The sequence below is a fragment of the Sinohyriopsis cumingii genome, chromosome 13, assembly GCF_028554795.1.
Source record: "Sinohyriopsis cumingii isolate HCF-2022 chromosome 13, ASM2855479v2, whole genome shotgun sequence".
Lineage (NCBI taxonomy): Eukaryota > Metazoa > Mollusca > Bivalvia > Unionida > Unionidae > Sinohyriopsis > Sinohyriopsis cumingii.
In genome coordinates this window covers 66,975,598-67,000,479 of record NC_142973.1, presented here as the reverse complement: position 1 = coordinate 67,000,479, position 24,882 = coordinate 66,975,598, and the positions used below count along the sequence as shown (strand labels likewise).

Below are 24,882 nucleotides of genomic sequence, written 5' to 3'. Positions count from 1 at the left end.
GTTAATTCAGTTGACTTTGCTTAAGCTATCAGCAGTTTAAGTGATCAAAGTTGCCATCTTTTTAGTTGCCAATAAAAGTATTTATTAGTCATGACATACGGTATATCATATTTTGGCATGATACTTGTGTGAATCAAGAACGTTGACAAATATTAGTTCATCTGAAATACCCCTACCTATAATTTTATCAGTGTACTTTTCTTGGCATTCTCCAATCCATCCAAATAAGCAATGCTACATTAAAACCATGCCTTCATTTATCAAATAGTTGAAAATTTCCGTATGATTAGAATACTTGATATATGGTATAATGTAGATAAGGATGGCAGTTGAAGACTTTCACAGGTCAGTTAATAGCATTTCTGGGATGGTTAGTCCTTAATATAGATGGAAATTTACAGTATATTGATATCTTTTTCAATATTTTTTACATATTGAACAGTGAATGTTGTTGAATAAAGTTATGGAAATAGAAACATTGATCACCAGCCTTGTTTCTCCATCAAATACATTATCCGATTGTAACAGTGTGAATTTTGTAGATGTCATGGCATCATATAATTGAGTGAACGATGCAGGTGTCAGTGTGAAATACAGCCATTTTAAGTTGATGGATGTGATTATGGACCATGTAAAATCCATGGCAAGGTGATTAGGGTACGGTATTTTAGTTGATCCGATTGGGGCATGATTAATTCTAAATGAGGATTGTCCTGTAATGTCTTATAATTATATCAGGTTAATGGGGGAAGCTTAGGTTGATTGTCAAAAATGCCAAGAGTTGAAATGTTGCAGAAACAGTTTTTGTACTTGCTGAAAAATTTGTCTTAAGTTGAAACTTTAACAGAGATCAATTTATTTAGGAAAGAAAGAAATATTTGGAATTTTCCAAACCTCAAATAGGCTTGTGTTAATTTTGGCAGTTAAATAAACCTAAGATCCTGATTGGATCAGTAATGGCTTGGGGTATGTTTCTAAGATCCTGATTATATAAGTAATGGCTTGGGGTATGTTTCTAAGATCTTGATTGGATAAGTAATTTCTTGGGGTATGTTTCTAAGATCCTGATTGGATAAGTAATGGCTTGGGGTATGGTTCTAAGATCCTGATTGGATAAGTAATTTCTTGGGGTATGTTTCTAAGATCCTGATTGGATAAGTAATGGCTTGGGGTATGGTTCTAAGATCCTGATTGGATAAGTAGTTTCTTGGGGTATGGTTCTAAGATCCTGATTGGATAAGTAATTTCTTGGGGTATGTTTCTAAGATCCTGATTGGATAAGTAATGGCTTGGGTATGTTTCTAAGATCCTGATTGGATAAGTAATGGCTTGGGGTATGTTTCTAAGATCCTGATTATATAAGTAATGGCTTGGGGTATGTTTCTAAGATCCTGATTGGATAAGTAATTTCTTGGGGTATGTTTCTAAGATCCTGATTGGATAAGTAATGGCTTGGGGTATGGTTCTAAGATCCTGATTGGATAAGTAATGGCTTGGGGTATGCTTCTCAGGCAAAGCTTCAGGTTTTATAAATGTCTTACACTGTAAATTTAGCTAGTCTGAGTTTTGCATGAGGCAAAGGTCTTGACTGTGGGGGCATGGCATACTCCCTCATGATGATTGTCCAAGAGACATGTTATTGGAAGTCTTGAGAGATGATTCTGTAAAAGGGGACAAGAGATGGATAGCCATATTGACCTGGTTTTCACCAAAAGTCTTCTAATGGTGTCTACTTAGTCCAAAATGAATCTGGTGCCAATCTGACATCCAATATGTCCACCACAGCAGCTAATTTGAAAATATTGTTGAAGAATATCAGTGATGGTTTCAGCACTCAGCAGTTAAAATAAAGAAAAAATGGTCTTATCTTGAATTCATGGAAATTTGCAAAGCATGAAACATTTAATATAAATAACTTAGTTTAATAGTACATAAATGTCATTGATTAATGAACAAAATCATCTGGAAATATAAATAAATTAATTTAGTAACATATCTCCAGTATGTGTAAAACACGGTGAGGAAAACAATTTTTTTTGCAACAAAAACAATGTTAAATTAACGATGTTGTCCCTAAAAGTGCATAATTATGTCATTTACTGCTAAAAATGTATCACCCAGGTGTAAATGCTTATAAATCACTTTGGGATTTTCACTATTATTATAAATTGCATCTTATTTTCATTTCATACAATGGACTATTAAATGTTGTAAATATTACTGTCATTGTACATTTAATAACAATTATTATATAAGCTTTTTTTCTCATATTTGTAAGAATTATTGATGGAATTAAACATATTTTTAACTTGTCTGTCCTTAGGACTGAGTGAGTAGATGATACTGCTTTACATCCGTAATAATGTTATGTTACTGTCTCAAGAAGCACTGGACCAGTTTCAACCAAATTTAGCAGGGAGCATTTTGATAGGATTTAAATTTGTATTTGTACAAATGATAGAGATCTGCTATCAGATATGACTGCCATTAGTATAAATAAAAAAAAACTTAAATAGCTTCTTTTCACAACTGCTGTGCAGAATTGGAACAACTCTGACAGAAAGTGACAGAAGACATGACAGAAGACATACTAGTATCAAGACCTTTCACTATTACACCAATGATGCGGATCCATTACCCAGCATGATCTCCATCACTAACAACAGATAAACCTTGAAATTACTTCTTCTGAAAAACTGCGTAACATAAATTTGATAGAAAGCATATTTCCAACAAAGCCTTTATGGTTTGTACATATGATGCTGATCTTTTGTCCATGATGGCAGTTGTTAGTAGTACACAGGGAAAAATATTTTGAATGACCTTTCATAAACAGATCCCCCAGAATTTTATACGGTTGTACAAAAATCATCCTGGCTTGAAAGTTTTTACATTTTGAACCAGTAAGTCTGATCTGCTATAAAATAGGCTGAAGATAGCAGAGAAATTTCAAACAACTTTTTCATAACCAATCAAGAGAATTTGAAGAAAGCTTGACACAGTCATACTATAAACCCTGATTTCTTAGCAACATGTTCTTGCATTTGGCATTTAGGCAAAGGTCAGCCAGGTGAACTATGTCAAAAGCAACATGTTCTTGCATTTGGCATTTAGGCAAATGTCAGCCAGGTGAACTATGTCAAAAGCAACATGTTTTTGCATTTGGCATTTAGGCAAATGTCAGCCAGGTGAACTATGTCAAAAGCAACATGTTTTTGCATTTGGCATTTAGGCAAATATCAGCCAGGTGAACTATCTCAAAACCACATAATTCTCTTTTTTTATCTTGCCAATGATTGCTTCATGTCATTAATGACATCCAACAGACTGTGCCTAGGATGTATACTTTTTTTGGTCAAGCATCCATAAGGGATCATTTATAGCAAGATCTGCATTACTTAAGGGACCACATACAGCAGGATTACTTAAGGGATCATGTATTTCAAGATTACTTAAGGAACCACAAGACTCCCAAAAGATGTTGGTCTTCAATACCTTATGTCAGAATGCCTTACTTCATTATATACCTATAAACTTTCTATCCAAGCCAGAATTTTACCATTAAATCCTATAAGCATTAAAATGATACTGTTATTACCATGCTCTCAAACAAGTCTAGAACTACTTTTTCTTTGAGTTTTCCTCATTACAACTGAACAAACACAAATAACTATGCCATAGCATCATAGCAAATAACTATGACATAGCATCATAGCAAATAACTATGACATAGCATCATAGCAAATAACTATGCCATAGCATCATTTGAGATACCAATGGACATGAGTAACATTCTCTTTAACAAATCTCTATCATCAAGTTCCAATAATTTGTCCAATCCACTGTAAATGACTGTAAAATAATGCTGTCATTCCCATTCCCTGTCCCCTTTGGAGCCTCTTACAATGACCCGTTAGAAACAGTTCAAGTGCTATGAACCTGGCCTTAGATAGAAACTTTCCTAGTTATTCAGCTGTTGAAACCATCCATGATGCAAAATTTGAAAACTGCATAGTGGTAATAGCTATAAATCACATATATGGGTCTGCTGTCACAGTGTGACATTCACAAAACTGCATACTGGTAATAGCTATAAAGCACATATATGGGTCTGCTGTCACAGTGTGACATTCACAAAACTGCATATTGGTAATAGCTATAAATCACATATATGGGTCTGCTGTCACAGGGTGACATTCCCAAATCTGAATACTGTTATTAGCTTTAAATCACATATATGGGTCTGCTGCCACAGTGTGACATTCAAAAAACTGCATACCGGTAATAGCTATAAATCACATATATGGATCTGCTGCCACAGTGTGACATTCACAAAACTGCATACCGGTAATAGCTATAAATCACATATATGGATCTGCTGCCACAGTGTGACATTCACAAAACTGCATACCAGTAATAGCTATAAATTGCATATATGGGTCTGCTGCCACAGTGTGACATTCACAAAACTGCATACCGGTAATAGCTATAAATCACATATATGGATCTGCTGCCACAGTGTGACATTCACAAAACTGCATACCAGTAATAGCTATAAATCACATATATGGGTCTGCTGTCACACGGTGACATTCACAAAACTGCATTCTGGTAATAGCTATAAATCACATATATGGGTCTGCTGTCACAGTGTGACATTCACAAAACTGCATACTGGTAATATCTATAAATCACATATATGGGTCTGCTGTCACAGTGTGACATTCACAAAACTGCATACTGGTAATAGCTATAAATCACATATATGGGTCTGCTGCCATAGTGTGACATTCACAAAACTGCATACCGGTAATAGCTATAAACCACATATATGGATCTGCTGCCATAGTGTGACATTCACAAAACTGCATACCGGTAATAGCTATAAATCACATATATGGGTCTGCTGCCATAGTGTGACATTCACAAAACTGCATACCAGTAATAGCTATAAATCACATATATGGATCTGCTGCCACAGTGTGACATTCACAAAACTGCATACCGGTAATGGCTATAAATCACACATATGGGTCTGCTGTCACAGGGTGACATTCACAAAACTGCATACTGGTAATAGCTATAAATCACATATATGGGTCTGCTATCACAGTGTGACATTCACAGAACTGATATTCATGTGCATATGGGCTGTTAAAAAAATGAAGTTCATATAAAGAAGTTTAAATGTTCCAGATTTCTGATGCTGACAAACTTGGTACGATCTCGCAATCAAGATCACGTTACTGTGATAATTATATATGTGTGCTTTTGTTGAATGTATCAATAGTTTACATTACTTACAGCTGTAAATTTCACTTTCAGGTGTATATTTTCTTTGGATATGATCTGGTAAGTTTTTTCATATATCAGTATACAAATGTACCTTTCATTTGAAAACCTGCTTTGCCATTGTTAATTATGAGTATGTGCAGGAAAAGTTTGCAAATTTTACAAATTGATTATCAGCGTAATATTTTCCCGTGATTATTGATTTATTGGTTGAGTCTGTCCTCAAAACATTTGAAATGATGAATGATAGCATTTACACAAGATGACGGTTTGTGACTCAAAAGTAGAAGCACAACTCACTTTGTTCCATTTTTAATGCTTTATATCACACAGTTGCATAACAGCTGCAGAAAAATGAAACAGAAATAGAAAACGAAATTGCAAGACTCTGTATGGCTTAGGCACATGATATAATGATGAAATAGTTGTATTATTTCATTTTTCTCATATTCATTACCCAATAATATTACATTAAGTGTGTATACACATCTTGCAAATCCAGGCTTGTTTTAGCAATAGTTGTGCCAAGAAGTTGTCTGCTTGTCGAGGTGAAAATAAGACAAGAGTGGTCTCCTCAAGGATAAATGGATTGGCTTCAAATTCCATTAAAAGTGTGTCAGCTGCTACTTCTGTTCATGCTAAGAAGCACTCTCTTCCTCAGAGCCATTTGTGCCTTTTCATCAATTAAGTGATTTGTTTGCAATTTTTTCACACCACTGTATTGTATTCCAATTATATGTCTGCCAAGTTCTTGCTATATCTTGCTCTATCAGATGAATTTTTTTGCATTAACTGTTTGACTTCATTGTACGATATTCATGGTGGAGCCATTTAATTGCCTTGCTTTAGAGTCCATAGTACTTCGTTTCAACTCAGTACCTGACTTTGTCTGTCAGTTATGTTAAGCATTTGTCTGTTATTAGATCTTCTAAGGTCAATTTTTTTATCCTTTTCAAATAACATGTATCGAGATGCTTGACCGATTTCATCTGGGTATATCATTGTTTTCTTTCTCTTTTAATAAGTATCAACACAACAGGCAGGAGTTAGCACATGTGGTGCAGATAGTTTGAGCTGCCTGAAGACAACAATTTTTCTTGTATAAATTGTATGGGGTACCATTATGTTCCCATTGGTGGGCAGAGGTATGGGTGACCATCTCTGGTAACCATCAGACTTGGGCGAATGAGAGAACTATGAATGAACCATTAGGGATGTGGACATCATTAATATTGCCACAGTGGAGAACTTCCTTCTAGCATATTCCCTGAATATGGAAAGCTCACCTGTCTGGAAGAAGATTTAGCAATGCAAGTGATCTTATCGGGGGTTTCTGACACAGTGCCAGTCCCAGGATTGCCCTTGATACTGCAATTGAAACTGTTCTTCATGGCCTTTAGGGTCAATACTGGCTTGGTACAGTGACCCATTGCCCAACTAAACTTAAAAACCACTAAGGGGGTGCTGATCAGTTATTTTGTACTTTTGAGAGAGTGATGTAGGTAAGGTGAAGTTGTTTGCATTTGTAACATGCACAATGGAGATAATGTTGGCATACCTCTATGTTACTTTTATGTAATGTGGCTGACATTTCTTTGGATACTGTACTTGTGGAAATTGTACATGATCTAAACACACAGTACAACAAAATGGATGCTCCCCTGTGCTTGACAAATTAACCAGAATTAATCAAAAGTACACTAACTTTAGCAGTTATTAAAATAGGGAAAATGAATTTTGCTGAAGTAGACAATAGCATTTACTGAAAGTACAATGAACCAATTACAAAATATCTGAAAAGTAAAAAAAGTTATCAGCTCTTTTTTCTACAATTTACCTCTGAAGTCCAGGAAGTGAAAATGACCATGCGGAGCTAGCAATTTTTTTATATGAGGACATCTTAAGTGAGCCCAAGCTGTATACTCTAGAACCTAAATTACACCCATCAATCATATATCAAAATAAAGGGAATTAAAAGTTCTTTTCACAGCACCTAAGATATACAAAGTCTTTATTATATAGCCAGTATAACCAGTGAAGAAATCATGGGAAATTCTTTTTCCTTAAAATTCTAACCCTATGCAAAATATGAAACTGTAGAGCGCCACCTAAACACCTTAAAATAATATTGCTGTATTAAAATTCATGAAATATTTGTTGTTTTGAAGTTATATGAATGTATTATTTTATGGCATTTCATGTATTAATAGTCATTAGGTATGATATTTTTCATTTATATTTAGTATTATTGGCCTCTAAGAAACTTAAAAAACAATAAACCAGTTTGATTTTTTTCTGAAGGCTGATCCAGTAACATATTTAGGACCCAGGGAATTCACTTTCAGTGTGGAGAAATAACCTATAGATGCAATTTATAATTTTATAATTTTCATATGACATCTGAATAATCAGAGTAATATTTGTATATATTTTTTTTTAAAACCTTCCTTCGACTGAACCATTTTCATACTTATGATTTTTCTAAACGTTGTGCCAGACTCTTTTCATTTTGTTTGTGGTTAACAGTATTAGACACCATGCTCAATTAGACATCTACTATATCTTACAGTATTTTGTAGTGCCTGCTGGATATATGCTGGAAAATATGATTCAGTAATGGCTACCAGGCCTGCTGTTTGCTAATAATAGTTGGTTCAAATTTACAGCTTGTTATATTTGACAAATGCAAATAATATAGAGATTGTGCATCTATACTAAAACTTCATGTTGCCAATTACCAACAAGGTCTGTTTTCAAAGGAAGAAAATTAGGTCTTGTAATCATTATGCACTTTTGGTAATTGGAGGGGAAAATGAGTTTTAAAAATCATATTCTGACCAACCAATCTAGTTTTTGCTAGCATGGAACCAGAAACACTCACATTTTGTTTGGCCTAATAAACCAAGTAGCAACTAAGTGCTCCAAACTTTTCCACTCAGTTTCACTACATGTATGAATTTGCTTTTACTAGCTTACAGTTGTCAGTTGCCAGATGAGTGATATCAGTCCTACTTGCACCTCTTGTTTATCAAAAAAGGCACTTTCACTTCAGCATTCCATGGATGGGTTAGCAATCAACAATAGACTAAAGACCACTCTCCTCAGGATTCAGACTAGCCTGATAGTGGAGGTCCCTGTGCCCAGCCTGACAGAGAGCATCTCACTAGACAACAAGGTACGAAGCACTTTTTTCTCACCTTCATGTTTTTAAAGATAAAATGAACAGACTGTGATAATGGTGATAATTTTAGGTTTTATTGTGTCTTCCTCTTGTGTGCTTGGATTTTACAATGTCTACTGATCCCTGCATACTTTGACCAACAGACGAGAAACTAAATTCAACCAGCTGAATTACATAGAAACAACAATGATCTACAGATTTACAGTTTGATGGCAGCTATATGTCACTTTTGTATAATTTAAATTTCACTTTTAAAATTGTAAAAATTCTAATAATTTCTGTTAGTCTGGCTCAAATGTGAATACATTGCTCAATGTCAAAATGTTTCACCATTGAGTTAGTTGTTTCTGGCCAAAACTTTCAGGGATATAGAGTTTCACACAACATGATTTCCTTATACTCATTGTCATTTTTAATGTATTTGTTACTCTGATGAATTTTTCTTTTAGCATTTGGAGAAAAGCCAAATTCTATTTGATTAAGGGCTGCCTATTTTGTATTTAAGACTAGAAACATTTCAGTATTTGTTATTTTCAGGACCGCATTCATCAGCCTCACCTGTCACCCATTATAGATCTGCATGATGCCAATCGTCTTTATGGACTAGCAGAGAGGATTGTAGCTGTTGAGTCTTTGTAAGTGACTTTTGTTTTAAATATATTCTACATAGACTTCATTTTTATTATTGTTTCACGGCCTTAAACATCTTTTTATCACTCCCATCCATTTTCCTAGCTTCGCTGTACAAAATATGGTAGAGCCATTATACTCAGCATTCAAAATTATTGTTTGCTTGGTGATCAAAAGATTGAAGCCACTGGTCCTTGTGGCCAACTGGGAATGTTACAAAGTTGCTGGTCCTTAACACCAACTCAGAATGTTACAAGCTTGCTGGTCCTTACGGCCAACTCAGAATATATAAAGTTGTTGGTCCTCAAGGCCAGCTCAGAATATATAAAGTTGCTGGTCCTCAAGGCCAACTCAGAATGTTACAAAGTTGCTGGTCCTCAAGGCCAACTCAGAATGTTACAAAGTTGCTGGTCCTTAAGGCCAACTCAGAATATATAAAGTTGCTGCTCCTCAAGGCCAACTCAGAATGTTACAAAGTTGCTGGTCCTCAAGGCCAACTCAGAATGTTACAAAGTTGCTGGTCCTTAAGGCCAACTCAGAATATATAAAGTTGCTGGTCCTTAAGGCCAACTCAGAATGTTACAAAGTTGCTGGTCCTCAAGGCCAACTCAGAATATATAAAGTTGCTGGTCCTTAAGGCCAACTCAGAATGTTACAAAGTTGCTGGTCCTTAAAGCCAACTCAGAATGTTACAAAGTTGCTGGTCCTCAAGGCCAACTCAGAATATATAAAGTTGCTGGTCCTTAAGGCCAACTCAGAATGTTACAAAGTTGCTGGTCCTCAAGGCCAGCTCAGAATATATAAAGTTGCTGGTCCTTAATTCCAACTCAGAATGTTACAAAGTTGTTGGTCCTTAAGGCCAACTCAGAATGTTACAAAGTTGCTGGTCTTTAAGGCCAACTCAGAATGTTATAAAGTTGTTGGTCCTTAAGGCCAACTCAGAATGTTACAAAGTTACTAGTCCTTAAGGCCAACTCAGAATGTTACAAAGTTGCTGGTCCTTAAGGCCAACTCAGAATGTTACAAAGTTGCTGGTCCTTAAGGTCAACTCAGAATATTACTCACTCTTGAAAATAAAGTTTAATTTCTTCTGCTGAGCTTTTCACAGATGATACTGCTCTTTCTGCTTCAAATACATTCCCCGATCACATTAATGTTAGGGATATAAGCCTGCTACCTCTCGAATCCAGCCCTACTAAAAGACGAAAATTTGTCTTTTCTGTCTATCTCATATAGACCAAAGGGCAATAACTCTTGCCCCTTACCTCCCCTTGCCACCGCCAGGTGTCACTAGTTTTTAAGCTTTGTTTGTACTGATAACACGTACATTATACCTCCAAACAATCCAAGCCATCATAGCATTAAATTGGACCATCCGAAGTTAAATTTGGATTTATTGCATTGGACAATCATTCTTCTACAGGTTGTATACATTATTTTAAAAAATTTTCTCAAAATTGAGTGACTTTGTCACCCTTACAGATTTCGTCTACTGAAGACCATGTTACACACGCTATCGCTGAACTCGTGTTGTCAATTAAGAGTTAACGCGACACTGACTAATTTCACTTACTCCATTAGTAACGGTTGTGGTATTAGCGAATTAATAACATGCTGAATTGCTAATTTGTGCTTTGTTTTCTTTTCTTGTGTCGTTTCAGTAGAAATGTCAACCAAATGCATGAAATGCAAAAAGTTCAAAGCAAAAGAAGACAACCATGATTCTTGTATTGTATGTACCAAGTGTACATCATCTATACCATGCAGCGTGTGTAATACTTGGACAGAGCAAATGTGGGCTGATGTAGTCCAGAAGGCAGCAAAAGGGAGGGATAGACGGAATAAGTCAAAGAAAGATAGCATTGATGTCCTCAGTATACATCCGAAGATAGCCTCCATTGCGAGTCTTGTGGGGGACGTTGGGGTCCCCCCTCCACCTAAAGTTCATCGTTTGCAACCGTCAGCCACAGTAACATCAGCGGCAATGGAGGAAAATAATGTTGACAGGGTACAACAGTCCACCTTTGAACAGATGCGTCGTTTGGTCCAGGAAACGACGATGCAGCTATTGACATCAGGCCAGATATTACCCTTATTTCCCTCAATTGCTTCCACAGCTTTTTCTGACTCTTTGGGGGAATGTTCCCCCAATTTTAGGCTGCCCAGTGGGCGTAAGTCCCCCCACATGTCCAAGCATGGCCTTCAGGCCTGTAAGTCAGGACGCATGGGGTTTTGACCAGATCCATCGGATCCATTTCATTATACAACCTCTGTGTCATCGGCCATCCAGCTGTCCCAGCATGGTGACTCTATTGCTAAAACGGTCCGACCAAATATGATTTACGGGGATCTTAGTGATAAATCCGTCCATCAAGCTGCACCGCCAGCAACATACTAATACTATTGCGGAGATTTTAGTGAGAAATCTGTCCGTCCAGCCAGGCCATTGGAGCAGCCGGTACCGGTGATAGCAGGACCGTCACCAACATTCAGGCCGACCACAAGCCAGACAAACCAGCCGGCAGGGCCGTCCATCCATATGTTCACGGCTTATCCACAAGGGAGAGTTAGTGACAGTGTCAAGGATGACGGAATCGTGTCATCTATGCCACCTGGTATGCTCCATCCAGAAATGCAAGCTATTCCAGAACACGACTCGGCACACAGTGAGGGTGATGAAACTCCTGCAAATCAGCCATACACAGACCCAACCATGGAAGGGACTGAGTTTGGCTTCAAGGCGGCAGTGGAAGAAATTTATAGGGTGTTGGCAACTTCAGAATGCCCTCCACCTCCTACCGCCACTCAAGACTACAAAGTTAAGGCATCTGTAGATCTTGACAGGGAGGAAGAGATGCCGTCCTTCCGGCTCCTTCCCCAGTTGGCAAAAAAACAAAAAAAAAAAAAATTAAGGAGATCAATGATCGTCTATCAGGACAAATAGGTGATCCGGGGAATGCTAAGGCGTTCTTTTCAGAAAGCCAAGTACCAGCGACGTTCTCGTGTCGCTGGTACAAAACTCATTCAGACACCTTCAGTACGGATCTTCCGGCCCTGGATAAAAATATGGCAGCAGTTCACATGTCCGCTCCACTGTTTTACAAAGTGGACAAAAATGTGTTCCATGCCATGTCAAAGCTAGTCCGGAACATAGTCGCTACGTCTTCAATGTTAGACTTGGCTTCATTAGCCATTTTCTGACTCACAGAAAAATCCGACAATGACCACGCTTGGGAAGCGACGGCCTGGATTGCTAGAGTTATTAACAGGGCAGCTCATCATTCCATGGCTAATGCGTTGACTGCTTCTGCCAACTTAGACCTGATACGACGTGACGCATGTCTGCGGTCCACGTTGCTCAAGCCCCATCATACTCTGGCTTTATGGATGACTTCATTTGGGTCACCTTTACTCTTTGGAGGAAAAATTGAAGAAGTTCGGAAGCAGGCAACTGCCCCGCCAACTCACCGCCCAATCCTCACAGGTGTTTAGAAAAAATCCCCTGCCACAGCGGAGGGATGATTGGCGGACCAGGGACAAGGGATCCTTACAATCAAATGTGCAGTATAGATCCCAACCCAATGCCAGGAGACAACAGTCTAATCAAGCTAGGAGGCAATCATACAGAGGCGGTAAGAAACAAAGCTTCTCCGTCTTCAAGCCTCCTAACTCTAAAAGTTGACATACCCTCCCCACCAAACGGGCGGTGGAGATTGTGAAAAAAAAATGCAATCGCTGGGGTTTTATTCCAGGCTGTTTCTTATCCAGAAGGCAAACGGCAAGTTGAGGCCGATCATCGCCCTGAGTCACCTCAACCAATACATTTTACCACCGAAATTCAAGATGGAAACGGCGAGATCAATCCGTCTTTCCATCCGGCGGGACGAGTATGCCATCAGTCTAGATATGACCGACGCATATTTTCACGTCCCTATCCACCCCGCGTCACGGAAATTTCTCCGATTCGCTTACCGCAACATGGTTTATCAGTTCCAGGTCCTACCCTTTGGCCTCAACATCAGCCCTTGGGCTTTTACCAAGGTTATGGATTGTGTCGTCACCCTGTTCCGCTCGACTTCATCTACAGGGACGGCAGTGTACTTGGACGACATCCTCCAGAAACATATGGTAAGTTCTATTCTGCTCAAAGGCAGAAACGATCTTTTAGCACTTTTAGATCATCTAGGCTTTCTCGTGAACTGGAAAAAGTCCGATCTCCGTCCATCCCAGTGTTTTGTCCATCTGGGTATGGAGTTTCTCACCGATCTGAATCTGGTACGGCTTCCTCGCGCTCACGTAATCCGGATTGTCGAACTCGTCGAGTCCATTTCCAACAAGACATGGATTTCAGCGAGAGAATTCTTGCAATTCCTCAGATTATTCAATGTGGCGGAGGACTTGATCCCACTTGGCCGTCTTTTTATGCGTCCCTTACAAATGACGTTACTGGCACAATGGCGCCCCTTTACAAGTCCCCTCAATCAAACAATAATGATCACGCCTGAGATACGATCATTCCTGCATCAGTGGCACAACCCCAGTTGGCTGTCCATGGGGATTCCTCTGGAGATGCCCCAAGCGGAGATAACGGTATGTACCAACGCCAGTACCTACGGTTGGGGTGCCCACCTGTTGCCAGACTTCGCTACAGTCAGCAGCACGTGGGAGCCAGGGGAGAGGCCTCTCCACATCAACCTTTTAGAAATGAGGGCTGTCATCAATGCCTTTCATTTCTGGAAGGATCAGCTCTCAGGAAAAACTGTCTTCATTATGTCAGACAACTCTGTGGTGGTGACTTACCAAATCACCAGACCTGTGCATTCTGATCTGGCAGTTTCTACGTTGGTGCGACAACCTCCACATCAACGTACAAATCAGACACATTCCCAGCAGACTCAATGTCTTGGCCAACACTCTATCCAGGAAAGGTCAAGTCATTCACATGGAATGGTCACTCCATCAATCAGTCTTTCTTCGGATTTGCACATTTTGGGAGCGTCCAATGATCGATCTTTTTGCGACAAGGTGGAATCGCAAGTTGCCCATCTTCATCTCTCTCCGGTTCCAGTCCCAGAGGCTTGGGCTGTGGATGCTCTGTCAATCAGCTGGGAGGGGTTGTGGGCATTTGCCTACCCTCCCACGGTTTTGGTACCAAAAATAATCCAGAGGTTAAGGGGTCAGAACTGTCGGATGATTCTGATTGCCCCTCTCAGATGGAACAAGTCCTGGGTCACCGATCTACTCGATCTAGCGATAGATCTACCCAGGAAGATTCCAGCCAGCCCAAATCTTCTCAAACAACCACGGTCACAGGTGTTCCACCCCTGCCCGGACCGTCTTCTTCTTCATGCTTGGCTCTTGTCTGGACAGCCTTGCGAGACAAACAATTTAAACCTTTGATTGTGGAGAGAATCTCAAGAGCAAGAAGGCCCTCCACTCTGATGGCTTACGAGGGAAAGTGGCGTGTTTTCAGGGACTGGTGCCATATCAATAACATCGTCCCTTTGAGTGTCTCAATCCCTCAACTGGCCGACTTTTTTTTCTCTGGCTTTTCGAGGAGAAACAGTTGGCCCCAATTACTATCAAAGGCTACCGCTCCATGATATCAGACACATTCCGCCATCATGGTAGATGTGATATTGGGCATAACAAAGATCTATCAGATCTTTTAGCCAATTTTGATTTCAATTGACCAAAATCCCTCACCCTGTTTCCAAAATGGAATCTGTCCTGGGTTTTAACATGGCTCAATTCAGACAAATTTGAACCTTTAGCCCACACTTCGTTAAAGCTACTATCATACAAAACATGTTTCTTGATAGCCTTAGCTTCGGCATGCAGGGTGAGCGAGTTACATGCCCTTTCCAGTGACCTGAACTTTCTTCAGTTCAGATCAGATGGTTTGGTGGTCCTCCTGACACAACCAGGCTTTGTAGCCAAAAATAGGTTACCATCCATTGGCAATCAAAGAATCGTCATTCGCTCACTCTCTTCCATATATAAGTCAAGAGCAACAGCCATGCAAGATCCAGTTCGTGCACTCAAGCACTATTTAAAACGCACAGAGGCATGTCGGGACACATGTAAGCGCCTCTTTCTTCCGGTCAAAGCTGGTAAACGGGATATCACCCCTCAAGCCCTTGCTTCATGGCTGATGAAGATTACAGCTCATGAGATTAGAGCAATCTCAGCGAACCTTGCATTCAAACGCAGTGTTTCGATCCGAGATATAATAGAAGCTGTTGGCTGGCATGCAGAGTCAACCTTCTCCAGTTTTTATCTCAGAGATTTGGCTTTGCAGAGGCAAACCTTGAATCTGGTAGGTCCGGTGTCGGCAGCCCAGATGACCACCAGACCCATTTAAAACAATCAGCACAGCCTATCAGCTTTGCTGGATTCACCAGTGAAATTTCGTAGGTAAGAAGATTTCAATAACTATCTTCTTAACTGTATATAGGGGTCACATATCACGGGACCCTAGGCTGTGTTGCTGATGAAATTAGGAGAACGGGTTATCTTTCAAATGGGGAATCCAGCCATCATTCCCTAGAAGGTACCCGGGGTGGAGGTAGGATGCTCAGCATTCCCTCCTCCTGTTACCTATTCTCCTAACGTTAATGTGATCGGGGAACGTATTTGAAGGAGAAAGCAAATTTTTAGTAAATTATGTTTCTCCGAGAATACTTACCCGATCACATTACTTAAAAACCCTCCCAACCACCCCGCTATGTGAGCATCCTCATATAATATATATCGCTCAGCTTAAAAAACTAGTGACACCTGGAGGTGGCAAGGGGAGGTAAGGGGCAAGAGTTATTGCCCTTTGGTCTATATGAGATAGACAGAAAAGACAAATTTTCATCTTTTAGTAGGGCTGGATTTGAGAGGTAGCAGGCTTATATCCCTAACGTTAATGTGATCGGGTAAGTATTCTCGGAGAAACATAATTTACTAAAAATTTGCTATCTGATTCATGTGGAACCAGAAAATAACTTTCAAAAATGCTTTACACAAACTGGAAGAGTAGTACCATGAAAATACCTTGGTTCTCAGTATTAGAAAACAAAAAAACCATTGCCTTACTTTTAATAACACTGCCAAAAAAGCAGAAAGTGACATACTGATAATTTAGTATAGTAATATGATCCCTCAGATGACTGCCAATGATACAGTTATTGGTATATTTGAAGATAACATTTAAACGTCTAGTCACTGTAGCTAGAAGAAGTTAATTCTTTGACTATAATTTGTACTTATAAGTCGGGTCCAACTGCAAACTTGCTGTTACATATGGTACACATGTTGTTTGTTCTACAGATTATTCCTATCATACTTGTGAGTGCTTTCATGAGAACCTAATTAAATGCTGGCTGTGTTTTGATCTGCAACTTGAGGAAGTCTTTGCTGCATTGTGTAATCAATTTAAGTGGATCTGGTTTTTTATTATCACTTTTGCATCCAATTAAGTAAAGAAGGAGAATAAAATCAGTTAAAAGCCTGCAAATCCAATTCAAATTAAGAGCAAGTGATCACAGTTGTGGATCAAATCCACTCATTTCAATTGACTAATCAGATACTGTCTTGAAATATTATTATGTACTGGTAAGTAACATCATTAAAGGGTTTACAGTAATCAGTGGTTTATCCTAATCATTGCTAAATGTGATCATAGATAATAAAGCTTAGTCATAGATAGGGTTCATCATGATCTTAAAGTTCCCAAATTGATACTCAGAGGTTTGCTCATGGATGAGGAGAAATTTTTTGATTGCTTGCGTGAAATTTTAGCATCAGTATTTTGACCCATTTTGTTAAAGGAAAAGAATCTAGTACTGTTATGAATCAATAATAATATGCAGAAAGCAGTGACATATTACACAATTCTTTTGCTGGTACCCATTTATTGAAATTCTTGGAGTTCTGTTTTTAATGATATTTCGAAGATTGATTAACTTAAAAAAGATAATTTATAAAGAAAAATGAAGAACTTAATTAGGAAAAAGCTGTTTATTGACATTGATTCCAAGTAGGTTCATTGCCTGTCCTAAAATGGAAAGAAAAAAGTATTAAAACAATTTAAAAAATTGGGATGAGCAAGTTTAAAAGAAAGTTTGAACATGAAAATACAAAAAAAGTAAAAACAAAATTGGGATGCCACCACAAATTACGAACCTACAACCTCTTGTTTGGCAGCCATGATACACACAACGCAAAATGTTAATGTTTATATGCAATTATGTTTTTGGACCACATTGTTTGTGATTTTCAAGTTTTCAGCAGAGTTTTCAGTTTCAAATAATCCAAATTTTTTGCATTGCTTGATTTGCAGAGTGTTCCTTGCCCAGCAGCTTGAATTTTTGGAACCCCATCTGGAAACCATGATTCCCTCCACAAAGAAGGCATTTCTACAGCAGTTCTATTCTCAGGTTTTTACAATACAAATTACAAATGTCTGTAATTAAGTAAGCCATGACTTTATTAATAGCAACAAATGTGTCATATTTTTTCCTGAAACAGTTTCTAATGTCTGCACAATGTCATTTACAGGGTGTTAGCATTAGTGTAAGCTTAATCATCCCACTTTAGTTACAGGTTATAGATGACAGCTTATACAACAGTTAATATTTTATTGGGGGGGGGGCTGCAGTTTTCTTTTGCAATGTGATGTTTTTGTTTCTTTTATCTGAAGATAATTTGTTTTCTTCCAAAAATATCATGGATATAATATGGTGTTATTTTGCTAGAAATCTGATCAAAGTTTGTCAGGCCCCTGTCCATTTTTTTTGTCTTTAATATAATTGTGGTATACCAAGGTACAAATCATAGTATATTCAGAACAAGTTTTTGTGGTACACAGTTTTATTCACAGGACAGTCAGTCATATCTTGGCCCTGTTGGAAATGCTTAGAACGGGTTGTTGACCTGCCTCTATCTATCACTTTTGGGACCATGAACTCTGTGGAAGTCTTGGTTTCCCTAAGAAGACTTTACTTGTGCCCTTTCCAATTTCTATTCTAAGCAAACTGGAAACCACACAGGAAACCCAAACAGCTCTAATTTCTCTTGGATTGGATTTTCAACATTACTTGAGTTGCTTGGAAAATTGAGACTGGTTTTGGATTGGAGTCCCCATGCATGCCCCAAACCCCACCTCATTTCTGTTCATGGATGCATCAGATTCAGGGTAGGGTGCTCATTGGAACTAGAAGGATTAGGATTTAATAGTTCGTAGTCCCTTGAAGACACATGATAAATTGAAGCAGTATTTTAGCCCTACAGGGTTATGTTGATGCATTACAAAGTTACTATGTGATGGTCTCCTGACAACATGTCTTACCTTAGTTAACAAGGCATTGCTTTGTATGGAGGTTTTGAACCTCCTTCACTGGACAAACTGAAAGGGGATCACTATCTGAGTTTGTCAGAATATTCTGACAGACATTATGTCCAGGAAAGGCAAGAGTAGTCACATACATGCCTATTACACTTTTGGGTATGCTTTTTTTCACTAAATTATGCCTTACTCATAAATGTATTAGGATTACATGTTTTCAGTATATCCCCCTCCCAAAAAATTTAATAATTTGTTTCTCATTTTTATTAACATCCCATTAATCTTTTAGACCGTATTCTAGAAAAGACAGCTCCTTTGTAACTTCGATATAAGTGTACGCTTGTCCATAGACTTGCATGCATTTTCCTAACAGTATTATGTTCTGTTTATAGCAGCTGCCCAATTTCCAAGAAACATGCTGGTTTCTACTTTCAAACTTTTGACCTTGGTTTCTATTTATAGCAGCTGTATGGCTTAGTTAGGAGAGAACATACTGGTTTTCGTATTTTTAATCTTTGCAGATTCGTTGTTCTAATTCATATCTGGTACAGAACCAGTCTGTAGGTATTTGGCGCTCAAAGTCAAGTCAGATTTATTCTAGTTGATGCATGCACTAGAGCAAAAATTTTTTTCAAATAATTTCATGGATGGATTAGAAAAAGATGAAAAACAGTTTCACACCCATCGCAGGCTGTGTGGAAAGGATTTTAATATTCATAATGTTGGTAAAACAAAGAAACCTCGAATTGGCTCGTTTTACTAACACCAATACTAAGGCAACATTGTTTTTTACAGCAGAACAAAATTGTGGACAAAAATTTTATAAATGCAGAGGCGTTATTTTACGTTGGTCCTTTGTTCAAATGGATGTTTCCTGATTACAAACTTACAGAAAATATGCATGTGCAAGAACAAAATTATCTAATATTGTTAGGTGTTTAGCAGAAGATAATTCACTTAAAATTGCAGAAGCCATGAAAATTGGGCCATTTAGTATTGGAACAGACAGATGACAAAAAGTTGTACCCAGTCTGTTTAAGAGACTTTGACAACAAAAAGGGCAAAGTCAGAGAGCTCTTCTTTCATTACCAGAATTAACAGTAGATTCCATTGGAGAAAACATTTTTTATTTGCTTAATAATGTTTTGAGTAGACATAAGTTGGCAGAACTATATGGGGTTTTCAGCTGATAATGCATCAGTGATGACTGGAATTCATAAAGGTGTTGCATTCTACATTTTGAAAAATGTCTCTGTCAGTGTACATATCAGGTTGTCCATGTCATATGATGCACCTTGCTGCAGGAAAGACTGCCAAAAATTTAGAAGGAGAACTCCTGAATTATCAAGTTGGCATTCTACCTGACAATGTACTTCATGCAGACAGAGATGATGTGCAATAGCACCTTATTTGCCAGCTAAACGATCCAATAACTGGAAGATGTATATTTCTTCTCTTTTGTCAGGTTATGAAAGGAATATTGGTTCTTTACCATTCTGATGCTGACTGTAAGAGATTGTTCAGCATTGTTAACAAAAGTAAAACTGAATTCAGATCCAGGCTCTGTAACCCAGCACTTAGTGCTCTACTGGTGTGCAAAACATTCATAGTCTCAGCTGGTACAAAGTGTTTTGAAATGCAATATGAAAGACTGTTGCTTTTTAAAGCTCAAAGTGCTATATATGAAAACTTGAAGCAGTAATTGATGTTAAAAGACCAGAGTGGTAAATATATCATTTTGTACATATGGTCATTGAATTTTATTCTGTTATATGTGGATTACTCTTTTTCTGCTCGGATTACTCTTTTTGTCCACGTGGATTACTTTTTCCTTGCCAGGGGTTGGCATGTATGTAGTCAACACAGTGGGAACTAACCAGTCTGCAGTAGACTCCTTGTTCAGACTGTTGGGACTGTTGGGGAGACCCTTGGTGGACTTGTTTGTGACAAAACTGAATAACAAGCTCCCCTTTTACATCTCCCCAGTTCCAGATCAGAGAGCATTTGCAGTGGCTGCCTTAAGCCTGAAATGGGATTGCCAGTTAGCCTAAGTCTTCCACCCATCAGTATGATTCCACAATTGCATGTGACCTCCACTGTTCAGCTCATCTTGATAGCTCCAGTATTCTTCTTGACCTGCTGACAGACCAGCTCAGGTCATCACCTCAGAGGAGGGACCTTCTGTCTCAGCACAGGGGCTTCCTTAGGTCATTATGATTCTGTTTGCTGGCTTATAAAAAGAAAAGAAAGGGTTGGAAACATTTTTTCCATGCCATAAAGGGCTTTGCTGATTTCAGTATCCACAGCTTGTAGATGAATTGTCAGATAATCAAGAGAGCTTATCAGTCCTTGACTGAAAGGGATTCATGAGGATTAAAGCCAATATGGTCTGAGCCATTGCTACCTAATGGCCTTATTAACTCATTCATCATTATGTTATGAAGGCTTCATTTTGGTAATCACACATAAACAACATCCTCTTTCTACTTTTGTTCCTTAACACAACAGATAGAGGAAATATATTCTGTTGAGCCCAAAGCACAAAAAAGTAGCTAAGTTAAAGGATTTTAACTTACTGTAATGACATTTCTACAATAAGGGTGAGTATTCCTTGTTTTGTTCAAGTTCATGAGACCATCAGTCTTTCATCACACTAGCAAATTCAGCTTTGCAGTACCAACACATAATGTCTTACTGATGTTAAGATGTAGTTTGTGATGGGGTAAAACTAATTTTGATGATGTAATACTCACCTGATTATATTGCCAGGTTCCCTCTTCCCACCTTGCTTAGGTCCTGAAAAGATGAGGACTTTTGTCTATGCATAAGGTACTGGGGCAGCAAAATGGGTTTATGTTTCTAGTAAGTATTACATAAGTATTATGTTTCTAGTAAGTATTCCCCCTCCAAACTGCATCTTTATGGTTGTGCAGGGAACAGATCAAACTATTTGGCTTTTATTGCTGTGGATATCCATATCTTTTCCTTCCCTCTTCTTTCTCATCATAAGCACTACAAAAATTATTTTTGGTCTCTTGTATAACAGTGAGGTAACTATAATTTAAGTATATTAATTTCCATTCTAGACAGTAAAAATGGCCACCGAGTTGCGTAAGCCAGTGTATTGGGCTGTCAGCTCCCATGTTATCCACTTCGACAGCATACTCCAGTCCATGGCCACCGTCAAGTGGGACGTCAAGGAGATCATGTCACAGCACAATCCATATGTTGACATTCTCATGAAGGTAACTTGTTACAGTTTGTTCTCTAACATTTGTTTGACCGATCATCACTTTAATGGGATGATTAATTATCTCTCATTTTTTACTTTAAATAGTGTTATATTGACCTGGTATATTTTTACTGACACACCTGACTCACTTTGACCATTAAATGCAAAACAGTCCTAGTCAGACATGGGGTAAAGAAATTTATTATCCTCTTCCAGTATGTTGTTCTTTTAGCCCACATGTCCATTACCCATCTCCTTCTAAAGTGTTGCATAGGCATTTCATCAAACTGGCCACTCATTACATGTGTCCAGATGGTTGCCATCATGGGGGTTGGGGTGGGGTATTTTTGGTTTCCTTCACCAGGGTCCCTAAGAAGAGTAAAATAGTCACATGTACTGAAGTTTTGATTACACTCTGGGTTTCTAATACTTTTGAAGAAAACTTTATATATGCATCCTTAGCAGGTCAACACAATATATATATATATATATATATATATATATATATATATATATATATATATATATATATATATATATATATATATATAATGGATATCAAGTTACAGCCTCTTTTATCTAATGGATGTCAGATTACAACCTCTTTATCTAATGGATGTCAGATTACAACCTCTTTATCTAATGGATGTCAACTTACACCCTCTTTTTCTAATGGATGTCAGATTACAACCTCTTTATCTAATGGATGTCAACTTACACCCTCTTTTTCTAATGGATGTCAGATTACAACCTCTTTATCTAATGGATGTCAGATTACAACCTCTTTATCTAATGGATGTCAAATTACAACCTCTTTTTCTAATGGATGTCAGATTACAACCTCTTTATCTAATGGATGTCAAATGGATGTCAGATTACAACCTCTTTATCTAATGGATGTCAGATTACAACCTCTTTATCTGATAGACGTCAGATTACATCCTCTTGATTAATGGATGTCAGGTTACAACCTTTTTATCTGATAGTTGTCAGATTACATCTTTTTTTTTAATGGATGTCAGGTTACAACCTTTTTATATGATGGATGTCCAATTACAACATCTGAATCACTGTCCAGTTCGGGGCAGGGGGAGGGTTATATACAAATGTAGCAAGGTGATTTGTGATTTTTGTTTACCTGGTCATAAAGTCAAGTGGGTATAGTATAGTATGGTTCTTTGTCTGTCTGACATCATTTGTCATCTGTCCACAATTGTTATCTACAGCCTCTCAAAAATCATTTGACTAATTTGCATGATTTTAAAAGGAACATAATGACATCAAGGACTTTCCATATTTACATGATTTTAAAAGGAACATAATGACATCAAGGACTTTCCATATTTGCATGATTTTAAAAGGAACATAATGACTTCAGGGACTTTTCATATTTGCATGATTTTAAAAGGAACACAATGACTTTGAGGACTTTTCATATTTGCATGAATTTAAAGGGAACATAATGACATCAAGGCCTTTTCATATTTGCATGATTTTAAAGGGAACATAATGACTTCAAAGACTTTTTATATTTGCATGATTTTAACAAAAACAATGACTTCAAGGACGTTTCTTATTTGCATGATTTTAAAGGGAACATAATGACTTCAAAGACTTTTTATATTTGCATGATTTTAACAAAAACAATGACTTCAAGGACGTTTCTTATTTGCATGATTTTAAAGGGAACATAATGACTTAAAGGACTTTATATATTTGCATGAATTTAAAAGGAACATAATGACATCAAGGCCTTTTCATATTTGTATGATTTTAAAGGGAACAGTGACATCAAGGCCTTTCCATATTTGCATGATTTTAAAAGGAACATAATGACTTCAAGGACTTTTCATATTTGCATGATTTTAATGGAACATAATGACTTCAGGGACTTTTCATATTTGCATGATTTTAAAAGGAACATAATGACTTCAAGACCTTTCCATATTTGCATGATTTTAAAGAGAACATAATGACTTCAAATACTTTTTATATTTGCATGATTTTAATGGAAACAATGACTTCAAGGACGTTTCATATTTGCATGATTTTAAAGGGAACATAATGACTTCAAGGACTTTTCATATTTGCATGAATTTAAAGGAAACATATTGACATCAAGGCCTTTTCATATTTGTATGATTTTAAAGGGAACAGTGACATCAAGGCCTTTTCATATTTGCATGATTTTGAAAGGAACATAATGACTTCAAGGCCTTTTCATATTTGCATGATTTTAAAGGAAACAATGACTTCAAGGACTTTTCATATTTGCTTGATTTTAAAGGGAACATAATGACATCAAGGACTTTTCATATTTGCATGTATTTAAAGGGAACATAATGTCATCAATGCCATTTCATATTTGCATGATTTTAAAAGGAACATAATGACTTCAAGGACTTTTCATATTTGCATGATTTTAAAAGGAACATAATGACTTCAAGGACTTTTCATGTGTGCATGAATTTAAAGGGAACATAATGACATCAAGGCCTTTTCATATTTGCATGATTTTTAAAGGAACATAATGACATCAAAGACTTTTCATATTTGCATGATTTTAAAAGGGAACATAATGACATCAAGGATTTTTAATATCTGCATAGTTTTAAAAGGAACATAATGACATCAAGGCCTTTTCTTATTTGCATGATTTTAAAGGAAACATAATGACATCAAGGCCTTTTCATGTTTACATGATTTTTAAGGGAAGCAATGACATCAAGGCCTTTTCTTCTTTGCATGATTTTAAAGGAAACATAGTGACATTAAGGTCTTTTCTTATTTGCATGATTTTTAAAGGAATATAATGGCCTTTTTATATTTATTTAGCTGTTAATGATCTGTTATTGAGTACAGTCACTGTTATTAACATTAGAAAAAAATACTTTCCACAGCTTCTGAAAGGTCTGCTCAGCAGTAACTGACTGAAGGTTTACAGAACTTCTTTATTTGGTGACTTAGACAATGAGAATGAATTCTTGGGTTTTCTACCAGATGACATTAGACTGTGACATTCATAGGATATGGTACAGTGAATTACAAAAGTGTGAACTTGACCATAATTTTTTATTTGTAAGATGTATGGAATTAACATACTACGGGATATTTTGAATTGGATCATTTGGGGATACTATTTTTAAACTGGTTTGTGACATCCTTGTTATGTACCCAGACAGTGCTGGGATTTTGGAAACTCAAAAAGTATGT

At 37.5% G+C, this 24,882-nt stretch overlaps 1 protein-coding gene across 1 annotated transcript in view; it reads left to right on the top strand.

The window, feature by feature from the left end:
* Window positions 1-24,882, top strand: part of LOC149785768 (syndetin-like) — a 113,705-nt gene that overhangs the window by 63,194 nt on the left and 25,629 nt on the right. Inside the window, exons 19-23 of the mRNA XM_089979670.1 lie at window positions 5,326-5,352; window positions 8,345-8,467; window positions 9,011-9,108; window positions 17,433-17,529; window positions 21,524-21,682. Of these exons, the coding sequence (XP_089835796.1) occupies window positions 5,326-5,352; window positions 8,345-8,467; window positions 9,011-9,108; window positions 17,433-17,529; window positions 21,524-21,682 (504 nt within the window). The remainder of the gene's footprint in view (window positions 1-5,325; window positions 5,353-8,344; window positions 8,468-9,010; window positions 9,109-17,432; window positions 17,530-21,523; window positions 21,683-24,882) is intronic.